The sequence below is a fragment of the Natator depressus genome, chromosome 13 (assembly GCF_965152275.1).
Source record: "Natator depressus isolate rNatDep1 chromosome 13, rNatDep2.hap1, whole genome shotgun sequence".
In the NCBI taxonomy this organism is placed as follows: Eukaryota; Metazoa; Chordata; order Testudines; family Cheloniidae; genus Natator; species Natator depressus.
Window position 1 is genome coordinate 22,816,359 of NC_134246.1, and position 18,299 is coordinate 22,834,657.

General features: G+C 47.1%; 1 protein-coding gene across 1 annotated transcript in view; it reads right to left on the reverse strand.

The window, feature by feature from the left end:
• The window catches only part of PPP1R16B (protein phosphatase 1 regulatory subunit 16B), a 101,413-nt gene that overhangs the window by 65,615 nt on the left and 17,499 nt on the right, over positions 1-18,299 (reverse strand). The window contains exon 2 of the mRNA XM_074970221.1: positions 12,786-13,193. Within this exon, the coding sequence (XP_074826322.1) occupies positions 12,786-13,032 (247 nt within the window). The 5' untranslated portion in view covers positions 13,033-13,193. The remainder of the gene's footprint in view (positions 1-12,785; positions 13,194-18,299) is intronic.

Here is an 18,299-nt window from a genome sequence, read left to right on the forward strand (position 1 = left end):
GGCAGTTAGATCACCTGCAGGGCATGTGCATTGCCACGTGCTTCCCACCATCCGCCCTTCTTGAGGGCTGAGGAGGGTGTCCCTGCTAGTTCTTCGCAGTTGTAAGTACAGCAGCTGTGACAGGGGGCAATGACAGGTTAAACGGGAGAGATTTAGCGCTTTGTTTTGGGCACAAACATCCCCACTTGAGCCAAGGTAACATTAATAATCTGCCTTGAGCTGACAAAAGCCATGACATTTCCAGCTAAGGCTGCCATTGTGTCCTCGGCTTGGCTTGCTGAGATTTGGCAATGCAGTGTTTGTGGAGAAGATGGTGACCTTACCTGCCATACTTCACAAGCACACTGAGGAGAACTTCAGACTTAACTCTGAACTGCCTCCGTTTTTCCCTCTTGGCAGGAAACCCTTCACATTACGTGGTGCAACTGCAGCAAGAGTCTCCCCCAAGTCCTATCAAACCAGAGAAATGCTTTAACTTCAGTCAGCATCTAGGAATGATACAAACCTCAATGAAACTTACATTTCAGGCCACAGATGACATGCTTCCTCTCAGTTAACATGTCTATTGGACAAAGGAACCAATCTCTACATTACCACTGAAATAATGGGATTGTTAAAACAATATTAAATATTGTTTGCAGTGTTGCTGTAGCCGTGTTGGACCTAGGATATTAGAGAGACAAGAGGGGGTGAGGTAATATCTTTTATTGGACCAGCTTCTGACCTGAATTGGAGCTCTGTATAGCTCGAAAGCTTGTCTCTTTCATCAATAGAAGATGGTCCAATAAAAGATATTGCCCCACCCACCTTGTCTCTCTAACACAGTAAAAGCTTTGTTATCCGGCATGCTGGCGGTATAGGGAGTGCCGGTTAGTCAAAAATTCCGGTTAACTAAGAGTTGTACTTACCAATGGAATACCAATTGTCAAAGAATTAGACTACAATAAAATGAATAAAGTATAAAATAGTATACAGGTTGTCAAGGTTCCTTCCCCACTCTGAACTCTAGGGTACAGAGGTGGGGACCTGCATGAAAACCTCCTAAGCTTACTTTTACCAGCTTAGGTTAAAACTTCCCCAAGGTACAAAATTATTTTACCCTTGGATTTCCACTGCCACCACCAAACTTTATCTGGGTTTAGTGGGAAACGTGGTTTGGACACATCTTTCCCCCCAAAATCCTCCCAACCCTTGCACCCCACTTCCTGGGGAAGGTTTGGTAAAAATCCTCACCAATTTGCATAGATGACCACAGACCCAAACCCTTGGATCTTAGAACAATGAAAAAGCATTCAGTTTTCTTACAAGAAGACTTTTAATAGAAGTAAAGGAATCACCTCTGTAAAATCAGGATGGTAGATACCTTACAGGGTAATTAGATTCAAAACATAGAGAATCCCTCTAGGCAAAACCTTAAGTTACAAAAAAGACACACAGACAGGAATAGTCATTCTATTCAGCACAGCTCTTTTCTCAACCATTTAAAGAAATCATAATCTAACACATACCTAGCTAGATTACTTACTAAAAGTTCTAAGACTCCATTCCTGTTCTGTCCCCAGCAAAAGCAGCATACAGACAGACACAGACCCTTTGTTTTTCTCCCTCCTCCCAGCTTTTGAAAGTATCTTGTCTCGTCATTGGTCATTTTGGTCAGGTGCCAGCGAGGTTACCTTTAGCTTCTTAACCCTTTACAGGTGAGAGGATTTTTCCTCTGGCCAGGAGGGATTTTAAGGGGGTTTATCCTTCCCTTTATATTTATGACACAGGTACTCACCAATCCAGTAGTCGTACTGCACTGAAGAGTGGTTGGTTTCTTGAAGCACTTAGGTATATACAGGTAAAGGTTTCTGTACAGTAGGTTCTCTTATGCCACTACATATCACTATGGGCAGCGCATGGTGTACACCCAGATCACCAAAAATATTCTTTGCACTAAAACTATACTGAACATAAATTTAATCCTTCTTTGATGATCTTCAGGATCTTGCAGTACCTCATGGTCATCATTATCAGCATCAACTGTCATTGTAGATGTAGAAGGTGCAGGAGATTGGGCTGAATCTGTAATGACCCTGTGACACACCCTGGAAGCTGCTTTTTTGAATAAATCCCTGATATCAGCTTGCTTACTTGTCTTCTGCCTCTTTTGCATAAAAGTAGAGTGCAGAATGTGCAATTGCATAACCAACTGCGCAGTACACTAGTCCCGGTTACTAGACTGAAAATGTGTATTGGGAGATATCAGAAATGCCGGTTAATAGAGCTTTCTGGTTGATCAAGTGCTGGATAACACAGCTTTTACTGTATTACATAAGGTGATATGTAATAGCAGCCTCAAACACTGATGTCCTAGTCCATCCCCACACTAACCAGGACAATACACTGACTGAGACAATATCATACCCGGACAATTCATCAGTGGGATTACCCATGCTAAAGGGGTCTGTTTAAACCAAGCCTATACAGACTAGAAGTGTGCAGCACACATGATCAACAGTAACTGCAGCTAATGGGAATTAATGGCTGTTCACAGCTAGACAACGCAGCTGTTTTAAGAGATGGTTCTTGTCTAAAAAGTACAAGAGTAAAGATTGAACCTGCCAAAGTGTGTCAGGTTTTAAAAGTGAAACCAGGGAGACAAAGCTGCTGAAACTAGCCTCCAAACCACATTCTTTCCAACACTTTAGAATTTAAGCTACTTTTGTTAAGAAACAAAATCCAGGAGTTGGCAAGAGCCATTGGCCAAGTCCAGATCCATTTTAAATGCCTGGATACAATTTAACACTCTTTGTTAAAGAGGGACAAGTAGTTTGGACCCAACATTTAGGGTCCACTGTATAGGAGTTTTAAAAAACCTATATGAAATATTTTCAGTGATTGAAGAGATCCATAAAAAAGTATCGTTTTCAATTTTGCCATTCAACAATATATTGGTAACCCAAGCACTGCATGACATATACTCTGCTAGGAATTGATAATGCATCCATAGCAATCAAGGTTTTACCATGGACTCCTGTGGAAGTGGGATCAGATCTGTAGTTTGCAAAACAAAAAACAAACCAGAAAATGAGCTGAATATTAACAGAACATGAAATTGTAGCTTCATTGTGTAAAGTGAGAGAGCATGCTGGGACAGAGCATGCGCACAGCATAAACTGAGAAATTAGATTAACAATCTTGTTTTCATTTTATCAATCTCAGATTACAGTAACACAGGCAAGGATTTTTGTTTTTTTTAATATTTGGGCCAATTTATAAAGGTTACAATTTTCAAACCAGGGTGTCTAAAGGGGCTGTGCACTTTTGGTTTCTATTGCAGTTAACAGGAGCTGCAAGTGTTCAGTACTTCTTTAAAAAAAAATCATTTTCCCCGCACCCCCCTTTTTTGTTGTTGTGGTGCCGTGTATGGCTTTAGGAGCTGAACGTTTGAGAATTTTGGCCTGGATTTTTAGTTTGACAGAGTATCTAGACATGGTGACAGGCGCATTAAACAGAGCCCGACCCCACTCTTTATGGTCTATTTGTCATTTCAGATGCCTTGAAACAGAAAAAGCACATGCCATAAAGGGCTCTCCTCAGTGGATACTGTAAATGCTTTAAGTAGAGCTGGTTGGAATTTTTCAATGAAATAGCTTTTTAGAAGGAAAATGCTGATGTCAAAACCAAGTGGAAAAGTTTTCATTTTAAAAGTTTCCCATTTTGAAAAAAAAATTAAGTTGTCAAAGTTTCCCATTTTGATGTTTTGGAAATGAAACATTTCATTTCAATTCAAAACTACTTTTAGTTTAAACATTTAAGGTAATTTATAGTAAAAAAGAAATTAAAGGTCAACATTTGAATGAAGTGCTTTTATTGACCCAATCTGAAATTTTCCATTTGCAAAAAATTTCACAGGTTACTTTTCATCCCTATTCAAGACCAGGAAAGTTTTTGAAATCTCAGAAGTCTGACAAGACAGGAACACAGTTTCCTGCCTAGCTCTGACTTCAAGCAGCCAGGAAGAGTCATCCATTTGTTAGAACATCAGATGGACTCCCAGGTTCTGATGTCACTGGCAACTGCTTAATTGCCATACGTCAGCCAGCCTGGCTGTAGTCAGACCCAGACTGTATCAGCATGTAACTGAAGCACACACCTCCACTAATTTACCATTAGAATAATTTCACCTTTGCCAACAAGGCTGACATTGACGTTTCCCTTGTTGGTGCACCAGAAGGAATGGATTTTAGTGCCCAAGAAGCCCAAAAAATTATGTATTATTGAACAGAGACCTTGCACATTTAGGGCTTGATTAATTTATTAAATATATGTCCTGATTCTGCTGGGGACAACTAATTCTTTTTTCAGGCCCTTCAAGGCAGCACAGAAGCCAGCAGAAAAACCCCCATCAAACAGGTAAATGCACCTACTGATAAAACACCTTCAAGCTTGACTGCATGCAGGAAAAGCTGAGAAAAAGGCTGCAGGAAACTAATCATGTGGGTGGAAAATTAAGGCACCTTATAAAAGGATTTTTAGTAACAAGGGAACAGACCACATCAACTTGGAAAGGCTAGGGAAAGCAATTTATAGACGCTAATTAGGGCCTCTTTTAAAATGCTTTTGTAATTGACAAGGTCAGTTTTATACTAAAATAGTGCAAAGAAAAGAAAACAACATGGACTGCACATTCCGAGCGTAAGATTCTGCTGCAGCTTTCTGGAGGTTTTCAAGGGTCATCATAAGGGAAACGCCAGTGTTCTAACTAGGTAAATATTGATTTACTTGTTATGAATACAGGGCCCACTGCTGAAGCCCTACCCAGGCAAAGCTTCCCATAGACATGAACATCTGCATCAGGCCTCTGGCTTGGATCCATACGTAAGAAACTCCACAGCATTTAGAAAAGACTCGTGCTTGGTTTCAGTGAATGCTGCCTCCATTATTGCTATCCCACGTGTTCAAGTTGAGAGATTTTTTTTTTAAATAAATGTGAAGATTTCATTTGTCTTCTGTTTGCGACTCTTTAGGTTTGGGGTTTTCAGGCTTCCCCACAAAGAGAAAGACCAGAAAGTTATATGAGAACCCCAACTTTTACTTTGAGAATAACTCTAATAATAATAAGTGGTGGGGCTTTAAGAAACAGCACCAAATTTCACGTCACGTGAGTTGGCAATACTGGACCTCCCGCACTTTCCAGCGGGCACTCCAATCTGATTAGTTTACCTCCTCAGCCAACCAAGGCACTTAACAGAACAGAACCTCCTGAAGTTGCTACAAGGAAATCTCTTGCTTTGCTATGCATGCAAGTGGGAACTGTAAGCTCAAATTGGTAGCAGTTGTGCAGTTACCCAATCTGCGAGCAAATGCAGCGTGTTTCAGGTATTGAGCACACATACCTTTTTCCAGGCACAGCCGCCCTGCATGCTTTCAGGAGAAGAGTGGCCTGAGTTTTCAGTGTCTCAGTGGTGGTTTCCTATTTGATGGCCAACTATTAGGTATTATTTTCATCGTTCAGTGTTCTAGAAAGTATTGATTGGGTCACAGCCCTGGAGACTGAAGTCTTCCATTCACAAACTAGGTATAGCATTGGGGACGGCTGTCTAAGCTTCCACCACACTGTCCTGCCAGTGAGTTTAACCATGGATTTGGCAGGACTACCTCCAAAAGTGAGCAAGGAACTTGTCATGTCAGGTACTTCTACTCCAAATACAACTTGTGCATGAGGTAAATCAAATTCACTAAAGCCCAAGAAGTTGTCTCCATTGCCTACTTTAATCAGGTCCTATTTAGGATTTCTCCCTTGGAGAGAATGTACTTGTGTTCACCTTCCACCATGGAAGCTGGGCTGGCTACTCATCCTTTCACAAAGAGTGAAACCAGCTTGTATGGACTGTCATCCTGCAAGAATACTTTCCATTCCAAAGCTATCACAGCAGCTTTCACAGTGAAACCAACAAAAGCATCATACCTGCTCTCCAGAGTGTATTTCTGAAGTTCCAGATGCTGGCCAGGAAGTTGTTAGGACTCTGCACAGCTGGATATCTGCTATGATGTCAGAAGGAAGGAAAACCCTTCAGACAACACTGGGAAGGGTGGGTGGGTGGTTCTCAGTTAACCCACAGGGCAAGTAAATGAGTAGCAGGGAAAGCAGTGTACGGGGGCTATATACAGTTCCACAGAGGCCAATGATGTCAGCCTTGATTGTCTGTCCAGTTTCCCACCAAGCACTGCTGTGCTCTCCTACACTGCTCCTTATGCAAGGAAGAATCCCCTGTAAAAAGTCTGCAAGGCCACTACCTTATCTTTTAAATCTCAGCTGAAAAGCCATCTATGTCATGACACTCTGAATGAGGAAGCTGGTGTGCTGCACATTAGGCTGATCACATCTGCTGTTTTGTCTTAAACATTAATCGTAAGCCCTTTCTGGGCAGAAACTGGTTTTAGCTGATGTTTGTAAGAGTCTAGCACAATGGGGCCCTGGCCTCTAGACATGACTGCAGTGCAAACACTGGTGGTTATTTGTAAGAGGAAATGGTAAGGCTCAGCAGCATTTCTTGTTCTAACCCACGTATAACATTAACAAATACCTTTTGGGTTGATACTTGTATTATGACAACTGAGCAAAACAGCTGCTGCTGCTTTCAGTTATAGCAGTGTAAAAGTAAAAGAAGCCAGAAAAGGTAAAGACCTGTTAAATCACCCAATCTGTCCCCTGGAGCACATGCAGGATTGTTCCCTAAAGGATACTTTATGATTTTTCATCCAGCCTAGTCTCATGCTACAAGGCTTCTACCACGTCCCTTGGGAGGTTATTCCACAGCTTAGTAGATCTCCCTGCTAACCTGATATTCAGTCTAAGTTTTCCCCTCCCTATTTTCACTTTGTTATTCCTAGTAATACCCTTTTGTTCCGCTTTACAAATGTCAAATGTATAAACTGCAAGAAGAGGAATTTAGACCACTGCGTTCCCCAACCTAGTTACCTCTGAGCCAAAACATACACCTGGCTCTTCAGTTTTTTCTCCAACTAACTTCTCAGCCTCATTATCATTTCTATTGCTCTTCCCTTGAACAGCAGGAGCTGCCATAAAAATAAGAACATCTGGCTGTGGCCCTAAAAGTCAGCTGAAAACTGATGAAGCAAAATTCTGCCTCCTAAAACGGGTGTAGGGCATTTGCTTAGGATCTGGTTCCGCTTGTTCTAAACTAGTTAAGAATTCCTCTGCCAGGGAATTCTATACTTGGCAGCTGCAGTTAGATTCCACCCACCCTTTGTACTGACTACTCAGGAAGGACAACAGGGACCAGAATAGGGACAAAACCTGGTCTGTAAACTATTTTTAGACTTGAAAAATGAACACAGTACAACCCCATTGAGTTGAAGTATTCCAGAGGCATCTGAAATATTCAGCTAAATGGGGAAGCAAATGTTGCATTGGGGATATGATCCCTCTGCATTCCCCCGCCCCCCACTCAGCCTTCAGTTAGCTAAGGGATTCAATACAATACGGTTTCTTTGATTTTTCCAGCTAGCACTGAAAGTGCCTTTTTCACATGTGGTCTGATTTGAATTAGCATGCTAGGACGCGACTAGTAAGAGGAACATCCTGCCACATGGGCCGAGCCAAAGGAAAGGGGTCAGAGTGGTAACACTACATTTAAAGAGATCAGATGTGGCGTTTCCCATTAAATAGAAGAGCTTCAAGCCCCAAACTGCATGCCCACCTCCTGGTCCCCACACAACCCACGGGGTATGCCTGTGTGCAATGTGAAACTGCTTTCTAGAGGACCAATGAGTTTCAGGGTCAGAGTGATTAGCAGGTGTCCAGAAATGGTCTCTTCCCTGTAGACAACTCCATCAGCTACAGCCAGGAAGGGAATATTAAAGGGCCAGGCTGTAAGCCAGTTCACTTCTGCAGAAAAGGACCTGGGGTTACAGTGGACGAGAAGCTGGTATGAGGCAACAGTGTGCCGTTGTTGCCAAGAAGGCCACTGGCATTTTGGGCTGTATAAGTACGGGCATTGCCAGCAGATCGAGGGACGTGATTGTTCCCATCTATTCAACATTGGTGAGGCCTCATCTGGAGTACTGTGTCCAGTTTTGGGCCCCACACTACAAGAAGGATGTGGAAAAATTGGAAAACGTTCAGTGGAGGGCAACAAAAATGATTAGGGGACTGGAACACATGACTTATGAGGAGAGGCTGAGGGAACTGGGATTGTTTAGTCTGTGGAAGAGAAGAATGAGGGGGGATTTGCTCGCTGCTTTCAACTACCTGAAAGGGGGGTCCAAAGAGGATGGATCTAGACTGTTCTCAGTGGTACCAGATGACAGAACGAGGAGTAATGGTCTCAAGTTGCAGTGGAGTAGGTTAAGGTTGGATATTAGGAAAAACTTTTTCACTAGGAGGGTGGTGAAGCACTGGAATGCATTACCTAGGGAGGTGGTAGAATCTCCTTCCTTTGAAGTTTTTAAGGTCAGGCTTGACAAAGCCCTGGCTAGGATGATTTAGTTGGGGATTGGTCCTGCTTTGAGCAACGGGTTGGACTAGATGACCTCCTGAGGTCCCTTCCAACCCTGATATTCTATGATTCACCATGCATTTGACCCACTTCACTGCCCATGCACAACTGGGGACTTTTCCCAGGTAATATGGCCAACACTCTGGAGATCAAAAGCCCGCCAGCCAGGCTGGTGTGCTGCATTCAGATTCCTTTTCTAGCTGGAAGTGGCCTTGGCACTACAAGCTAAACTAAGACCAGATGCCAAGGTGACCAGGTATGCTTTGCAGAACAATTTCTCTCAATTTCAAAGCTCTTGACAGAGCTGGTCAGGAATTTTTCAATAAAATGTTTGTCGGACAATGCCTGTCTGTCAAAAACGGAACCTTCTGGCAGGAACGTATCAGCTTTAACTTTTGTCAGGAAAGGTTTCACTGCCCCAGAGCTGAAATTCAGGTCAGAATGTATATGTACGAGACATACCGCCAGAAGAGCCAATAGCCCAGCGGTTACAGTACTCATGTCTGATTCAGAGCAAAGTCTTGAGACCTGTGCCTCTCCACTCCGTAACCACCTGACATTCGGCTATTCTGGGGTGGGACACATTGGTTTTCATGAACAATTTTGAAAGTTCTCAGTTGCAGTGATACACAATGGGCATTTATTTTTTTTAATCACTACAATTTCCACCCAGCTCTACGCTTGTCTCAGTACAGTAGAGGCTGTAGTAAAGTTTCAGAGCAGAAAACTACGTGGCCAGACTGGTTTGATCTTCCTCTATTTGAGCCAGTCACAATGTGTTTTCTATTGTGTGTGGGCACACTACAACTCTATCTGGGGTGGATTAGCCAATCTGCTCAAGAATTTGATAGTCACCCTCAACTCTTTGAAGGTTAGGGGGAAAAAAAGTCTTGATTTCATGACATCTAATGGTGATTCTTTAGTTCATATGACGGGGTGGACCAAGTCTTTGGAACTCAGGGGCATAGGACATGTTTCATATTTGATACCATACGTGGATAGTTTAGATGGCATCCATGATGCAGTTTTCAGTCATGGATTTGTTAAACTCACAGGTGCTGACTCATTCAGCTGCAGGTCTCTTTTCGTGGGTATGGTGTTGTTCATAGCCACTCTTTTCACTTGAGTACGTTCCCACAAGGAAAGACATTTTAGACAAGCCATCTCTGAGACAGGTCTGAGTTCCTTCTCAGACCCAAACAACGCTCAAGTTCCCCCAAGGATCTGTACTTGGACCTGTGCTGTTCAACGTATCCATTAATGATCTGGAAAAGGGGGTGACCAGTGAAGTGGCAAAGCTTGAAGGTGATACACAATTATTCAAGATAGTGAAGCAAATCAGACTGTGAGGAACTACAGAGGGAGCTCACAAAACGGAGTGACTGGACAACAAAATGGCAGATGAAATTCAATGTTGTTAAATGCAAAGTAATGCACACTGGAAAAAATAATCCCAACTATACATATACAATGATAGGCTCTAAATTACCTGTTACCACCCAAGAAAGATCTTGGAGTCATTGTGGATAGTTCTACAAAAACTTCCGCTCAATGCACAGCAGTGATCAAAAGACTAACAGGGTGTTAGGAACTATTAGGAAAGGGATCGAAAATAAGACTGAAAATAACAAATGCCATTATATAAATTCATGGTGTGCCCATCTCTCGAATACTGTGTCCAGTTCTGGTCACCCCATCTTAAAAAGGATATAGTGGAACAGGAAAAGGCTCAGAGAAGGGCAACAAAGATGATCAAGGGTATGGAACGACTTTCATACCAGGAAAGCCTAAAAAGATTAGGACTGTTCATCTTAGGAAAGAGACAACTAAGTGGGCGATATGATAGAGGTCTATAAAATCATGAATGGTGTAGAAAAGCGTTATTTACCCTCTCCCACAATACAAAAACCAGGGGTCATCCAATGAAATTAATAGGAAGCAAGTTGAACACAAACAAGAGGGAGTACTTTTTCACACAACACACAACTAACCTGTGGAATTCATTGTTATGGGATGTTGTAATGACCAAAAGGATAACTGGGTTCAAAAAAGAACTGGATAAGTTAATGGAGGATAGGTCCATCAATGGCTACTAGCCAAGATGGTCAGGGATGCAACCCCATGCTCAAGGTAACTTGAAACCTCAGACTGTCAGAAGCTGGGAGTGGAAGACTGGGGAGGTCACTCCACAATTGCCTTGTTCTGTACACTCGCACTGAAGCAATGGTCAGAGACAAGATACTGGGCAAGACGACCATGGTCTGACCCAGTCTAGCAGTTCTTATGCTCTTAACCCCCAACCTCTATGATCCAAAGCCAGCAGATGCAGAGGTACCGAGATTTTTAACAATACTGCTGGCCTTTGACCTCTTCTAGCCTTGAGACTCAGTAGGCAGAAGTCCAGACATATTGTGTGAGAGAGCAACACTACCCTATTTAATGGAAGTATTTCATGTCACTCACAGCTGGGCCAACAGTTTAAAATATACAGAACATCATAAGTAGCTGCCACCTACCTGCCACCACCAAAGGATGCCAGCCAGGCAGCAATTAACTTACCGCTTATGTCACATGTCATAAAATCTAATGACTGGCTTTCACAGTCCAAAACCGACACAATTATTCATAATTGGCCTCATAGTTCGCATTCTTCAAGAAGCCAATTATTCATGAAACAGAGTCAGGGTTCAGAAACTCTGGCTCAGCAGTGGGGGCAGCTGTAACCCAGTTAAACTCGCAGAGTGAAAATACATATACGTAAGTCAGTCTCCAAAGGATTATTATAGGTCTGCCCAGACCCACCTGCCAAGGGTCAGACCAGGATTCCATGCACTAAAGCTGTGCAGTGTACACTGCTTTGCAAAATGCACTACAAAGATATGACAGACACAGCTCTACAGGAAATCCGATCTACCCCAGACTCAATCACTGTCACGCTCATTAGGTACAATATGTCTTTCTGAGGGGCTAAAAGGAATACAAGAAGGTATCTCAGAGAGAACAGCCGTGGGAAGACTTTGGGGGAAACTCCTTCCAGAGCAGGCCAGGTTACCTCTCCCCTCCCCCCCCCCCAACATACACACACCTTAAACCCTGTGCAGAAGCCAAAGGAGCCAACCTCAGTCCCTATCCATGCACACCGTAAGTGTGCGGCTACCACTACACTCCCCAAAGGGCGTGGGATGGGAAAAGGGAGGTCTATACCAGCTGGTAGAGCTGGGGGAGCACATGCTGCCACATGCAAGAGAGAAGAGGGCTCCTACTCAGTCTAGGCTAGAGATTAGAAGCCACAATATAAACCTGCACTGGCAGAGCGAAGATGAAACTCAGCAAGGTTCCAGGCATCTCCACATATCCACGTAAGTGCCAGTAAACCAGATACAGCTTCTACTATGATAGGACAGTACTCCCGTCAGCAGCTGCCGAGGCTGTTCTCTTGCTCCTTAGCATGGGAATTTCAATTCTAGTTTTCAGTACAGTTAGTCAGAGAAATTGTTCAGACAGTTTCCTTGACCACAGACAGTGTAGTGGAGCTAGATTAAAGTCACATACATGGGAGGTGGCAATTGTAGTACTGGGTGACAGGTGAAGGCTGGAGGAAATACAACACATTGCTTTAGGGGAAGGCCAGGTCAGGGTATATTCTGCTACTGATAGGTATCCCCATGAATGGCAAGCATTGTAGTATCTTAGCTACTATGGCAGGGGATTGGGAGTCGAGCTGATCGGGGTTCTATTTCCAGCTCTGACACTGATTTGCTTTCGGACCTTGGGCAGGTCACTCCACCACCCTGTGCCTCAATTCCTCCATCTCTGAAGTGGAAAGAGATACTGACACATCTCACGGGGTGCTGGGAGACTTCTTTTATCCATGCGTACAGCACTTCAAGATCTTCCTGCAGAAGTGCAGAGTAATAGGAATTGGTAGCTCCCCTGCCATATGGGGCAGAAGTACCGTAGGCCTGTCCCTGCATGGGAGGGTTGGACAGGTGAAAGGAGCCTCCCCCCAAAAAGGATCTAGCCTGCACCCCCATCATGTACTTGGGCCACCTTCTGACACCAGTCTAAGGAAGTGTGACTTTCCACACTGACCGCACCACCTTAGCCTATCCGTGCTGCCTGGTGCCTTCACTGCAGGAAATGCCAGCCCACAAGGGCAGTGATTCTGTGCAGACACCACTGCAGGCGGCCCTGCACACCGCATGGAGGTACAACAGGTTCACCAGTAGCCAAGCCATAAGGACTTTGCCAGACAGAGGCGCCCCCAGCAAGTCCTACCTTCTTCCACATCATTCCTCAGCGACGCCTCCAGCAAAGCCACGCTGGCCTCAAAAGACACCTTCTTGCGGCTGACAGCGCTCCTCCGCTTCTCATGCTTCCGCTTCTTGTGCTGCATCTCCTTCTCGTACTGCGCCCACTTCTTCAGCTGCTGAGCCCTGCGCTTCTGGGCTGTCCGCAGCCGCTCCAACGTGGGCACCTTATCCAGCAGCTCGAGTTCTGTTAGGAGATCCACGTGGGCGTCCATTGGCTCTGCTGGGAGAGAAGGAGTGCAGGCCCAGGATGGCCCAGTTGGAGCGATATCCCACAGCAGGAGCTCTGTGCGTCAGCAGCCCAGCACTATACCAGCCTCCTGGGGCTGAGCTGTGATCGGTGCATCCTAATCTCAAAGGAGCACATGGTGGAACCCTGAGAAGAGAAGGAAGAAACAAGGCTAAGTCTCCAACAGCCCCATTCAGAGAAGTCACCATTCCCAGCCCAATGGAAAAAAACCTCCCCTGATAACAGCTAGCATCTTAAAGAAGTGTCCATTTTGCTGACACTGGAACCCAGGCCTGCTTGGTGTGGTGCTCCATCCCCCTCTAGTGACACTGAGACCATCTAGAGATTAATGAGTCTGCTACAGCCTTAGCTAACAGACATGTGGCTTCAGGCTCACGCACTAAGGTTGAGAGGTCCCAGGTTCGATCCCATCCAACAACGACCGGGATCTGATGGCGTTACACCAGGTCAAGGCTTTTAACTACAAAACTTGGTGATGCATTGTACAATTGTCACCTACCAGCTGGAAGGGACCTAGTGAAACCCACTTGGAGATGTCGCTGTTTTAGTTGAGGCCAATTGCACATTAGAGCACCAGGGAACTCCCTGAGGCCATGACTCACCTATGGGCTCCTCTGGCGTAACACATAAAGTAACCACTTAAGAATCCGACGCTGGTCAGATCCCCAGCCTCACTCTCCTTGAGGACCAGGGGAGTTAGTTTCACCTCTCACAGCAGCCCACTTGTTTATGACAGCTCTAGATTGCCTCCAGCCTGATGAGGCTATTGCCAGTTGCGTTACAGTCGTCTCTAGCAGCCCCATCGGCGATCTGAGCCCCATTGGGCTAGACACTCTACAGACACACAGCAAGAGTCCCTGTCCTGCAGAACTTACAACATCTGGTAGTAAGACAAAGAGCAGAAGATAAAATAGAGGCACGGAGCACGTCAGTGGCAGAGTCAGGAACAATATCTAGGTCTGAGACCCAGTCCAGTGCCCTGGCCACTAGACAAAGCGGCCTCGAGTGTTAAAATAAAACAAAAGCTAGAGATTGGAGACCAATGAAGTCACCCAGTTCATCCCCCAAGGCCGATGCAGGATAGACACACACACAGTGACAATCAAGGTGTCAATGTTACCTTGTGCTCTCCTCACCTCTGTTTGTTGTATCCACCAATGACTTCACCTTACTGCCATTGCACACTGAGGCAGGGTCTGTCTGCACTGTGTGTGCAGCACCCAGCACAGTTAGGCTCCAAATCCCAAACCGGGGCTTTAGAGGTGCTACCACAAAACCAAACACAGCTAAGTGTTTTGCTGCCAACAGACCTAATACATTGGGAAAACGTTTTTTAAGTGACAGGATGTTTATATCCTAACCGCTTGCAGCCCAAAGGGGGGTGTGACAGAATGTGGGGATTTCAAACCTGAGCCTGCACTCTGACACCAACTAGCTCCCCCTGGAGACAGCTGACTGGGGTAATTAAAGATAATTAGCTAATCAGGCTGGTGGGCTGGGTGAGCTACCAAGCCAATTAGCCTATCAGCTTAAGGCTAATCAAGAGGCCCAGGAAGGCAATGACAGGAAGAGAGGAACAGCCATATATACTCAATATACTGCACATTCCGCTACAGGAGATGAATTTGAGATACAGTTAATGAGGCACAAACAAGTTGCCTCAGTGATGAGCTAGTTTCCGCTAAATGTATAGGTACACAGAGTATAGGGTTGCAAAGTCCCAATGTAGATCCAAAGCCTGTCAAAATTTAGGTATATTTACAGGCCACTACGTTAAAGCCACATATTAAAAAAGCTGGTCAAGTTTCCTACCACCATCCTTCCCGCCAATCCTCTCCCAGGCAAGTCTGACCACGTCAGATACTGGGGGTTCGTTATGCAAAATTTGCAAATGCCTGAAAATTTGGAGGGTTGTAATCAAATGGAGACGGAAGCTGGCAGGAATATTCCTCGCTCACCCGCCATTTCAAAACAGAGAAAGATCAGCATCGCTGTTAAGCAGAAGTGGTGCTAAAAGCCTCAAGGCCCTTTGGGACAGACAGTATTTGCAAAACACAGAGGCAGTCTGAAACAGATCGAGTAAGTCCTCAAGGCAGCTTAAATCATAGTCAAAGCAAATTATGTAAAGGCATGTGCCTCTGCTAGACCTCAGCCCTCTTTGGATAACACAAGCCAGTCCAGCCAAGCATGATTTATCCATGGCCCACAAAGATGTTTCTGAAGAGTAAATTCTTTCCCTTTGGAATGCACCAGATTGTACGAAATGGTGGATAGTTTCACAAGGTTTATACGTGGAAGGATACCCCGAGGCCCCTTACAACAGCTCTTTCATCCCCATCCACCTTCCTGCAAATACCTCCAAAGGCCTTTGATAAAGGATTCAACCAGTGATGAGCAGCCAAAATCTTAACAACCGGTTCCCTATAAAAAGTTCTGATTTAAGGGATGTGCCTCTGTCCTGCCCCCCAGGCTCTGTCCTGCCCCCCTGCCCTCCCCAGGCCCGTTCTCCATCCCAGGTGCCTGCGGGTGGCACAGGAGCCCTGCAGCCCTTGCATCAGTGGAGTCGCTCCCGGCATGTGGGGCGGCGACTCCCTGCAAGCAAAGGCTGCCGTCTGCCCGACTCCCCACCGCGGGATGTGAGTGCCCCCAAGCGGCGGAGGTCGGACAACCCCACAGCGCAGGAGCGGGAGAGACTGGGGGGGGGGGGGGGGCTCGCCCCAGCATGTCCAAGGCAGCCCCCAGCCACGGCACCAGCCGGCCCTGCCCGGCTCCTGGGGCAGAGGAGGCTGCTGCTGCCAGGGGCCTGGCTCCCCGGCCCTGCGCGGCACCCAGTCACATGGTGCCTGATCTCCCTGCCCAGCGCAGCCGGTCGCACTTCCTGGGCCGGGCAGGAAGCAGCATGGAGCTCGGCCACGGCTGCTGAGCGAGGCGTCATTAGATCAGCCTCTGCCTGCGGGGCCCCGGAGCGGCTGCCTGGATGGCTGCACAGTGCAGGTACCAGCCGTAGCACAGCCCCTGCTCCGAGACAGGACACAGGGCCCCGCAGCCCTTCCATAGCCCCGCGCCCCTCAAACGGTGCTGCTCCATGCAACCACCTCTAGCACTGAGCCCCTTCTCCAACTGGGGCCGGCTCTAGGATTTTTGCCGCCCCAAGCAAAAAATTTTTGGCTGCCCCAGCTTTTTTTTCGTGCCCCCCCCACCCCTGGCTCCGCCCCTTCCCAACCCCTTCCCCAAATCCCCAGCCCCGCCTCCTCCCCCAGGCATGCCACATTTCCCCCTCCCCCATTGCTTCCTAGGGCTTCCCCCCACAACCCCCTGCCCTAGCTCACCTCTGCTCCGCCTGCTCCCCTGAACACACCACCGCTCTGCTTCTCCCACCTCCCTCTTAGGCGAGGGAGAGGCAGAGCATTCAGGGGAACAGGCGGAGCAGAGGTGAGCGAGGGTCGGGGGGGAGCACAAGAAGTAACGGGGCAGGGGGGGAGTAGAGGAACTGCTCCACGCCCCAGCTCACCTCCACTCCACCACCGCCGCCTCCCCGGAGCGCACCGCCGCTCGGCTTCTCCTCCCTCCCTCCCAGGCTTGCCGCGCAAAACAGCTGTTTGGTGTGCGGCAAGCCTGGAAGGGGGGAGAAGCGGAGCAGCGGCAGTGTGCTCAGGGGAGCAGGCGGAGGTGAGCTGAGGTGGCGGGGGCACATTTCTAGGGGCGGCATGGCCGGCGCCAAGCACCTGCTTGTTTTGCTGGTGCCTAGAGCCGGCCCTGTCTCCAACAGACCTCTTCTATAACACTGAGCCCTACACCATGCACCCTCCCTAGCACTGCGAGTCGGGGCCCCCTTTCCTGGGGGGCTGCCCCAGCCGAGGCCCAGCCTGGCTGGGACTTTCTGGGGCAGTGACTGCCCACCCAACCCCCCTATTCCCCGTCCCCTGACCACCCCCACCAGAACCTCCGCCCCCTCCAACCGCTCCCTGCTCCTTATCCAACACCTCCTCCCAGCCCTGGCCCAGCCCCCTTACCATGCTGCTCAGGGCAGCGTGTATGGATGCCACACGGCCCGCTGGAGCTCGCAGCCCCACCCCCTTACCATGCTGCTCAAAGCAGGAGCGGTCCAGAGCTGGCGCTGGCAGTGTGGCATGCTGAGGCTCTGCAAGAGGGGGGAAGGTGGGGAAGGGGCCGGGGGAGCCTCCCCGGCCGGGAGCTCAGGGAGCCCTAACAACCAGTTCTAAAATTGCTTCTAAATTTAACTGGTTCGCGCGAACCGGCTCCAGCTCACCACTGGATTCAACCCCTTCTGTAAATACCTCCCAACCCCTTCAGTAAATACCTCCGCAGACTCTAAACAAGACATTCTGCTTCCTCTGCAAGTTACTCAGGCTGAAAGCTGGAACCCTGCGTTCCAATACAAATCTAACTTACAGAAGAGCCAAAGCATGCAGGTTGGTCCTGGGCTGCTCTTGTGGAAACCGTCATGTGCAGAGACACCAGAATAAAGCCTAAGTGCAGCTTCAGTGGCACTTGTGAGCCTGAGTGTGTGGGCTTCAGTCGGAGTGGAACACAAGGTCAAAGGCACCTGAGCGTAATACAGAATTCTACCCTTCTGAGAGCGTTCCTTGGAGGGAGTCTAGTCTAGCAATGTTTTAGCTAACCCTGAAGATTTGAAGCCCAATGTATTTAATAACTGGATGGTTTAAGAGGTAACAGTGAGGGCCGCTTCTTGACGTCCCCCGTTGCCAAACAGAAGCCACTTTTCACGATTGTTTAGTAAAAGTTGTGTCCATCCCTACAAAAACAGCTCAAGCAGCAAGGGCCTGATTCTGCAGGTCTATTAAAGCAAGTGGAAGTGGAAGTCAGTGGGTCTGCTTGCCTGAGGCATAATTACTCCCAGGAGGAAAGCTTGCAGGATTGTGCCCGAGAAGCGCCAGAGGAAACAGCACATTTAGAAGGCATAGGAGGGAGCCAGGGGGGTGGGAAGCTTGCTCTGCCATTGCCTGGCTTCACCTGCTCGCTGCATAAATTTTAGTCTCCTGTAGCTCTTACACTGGCACAAGAACAAGAAACAAACAGAACTGAACAGAGAGACCTACAAGAGAAGAAAATGAGAGAAGACAAAGAGGCTGTGCTTTGCAACTCATGCCTCAACATGGCTTTAAAAAGCGGCAGCCGCCTGGAAGTTATTGTGAGGCAGCTGCCACTACCAGAAATACTAGATCCTCCTCGAGCACCAGAGAACTGCTA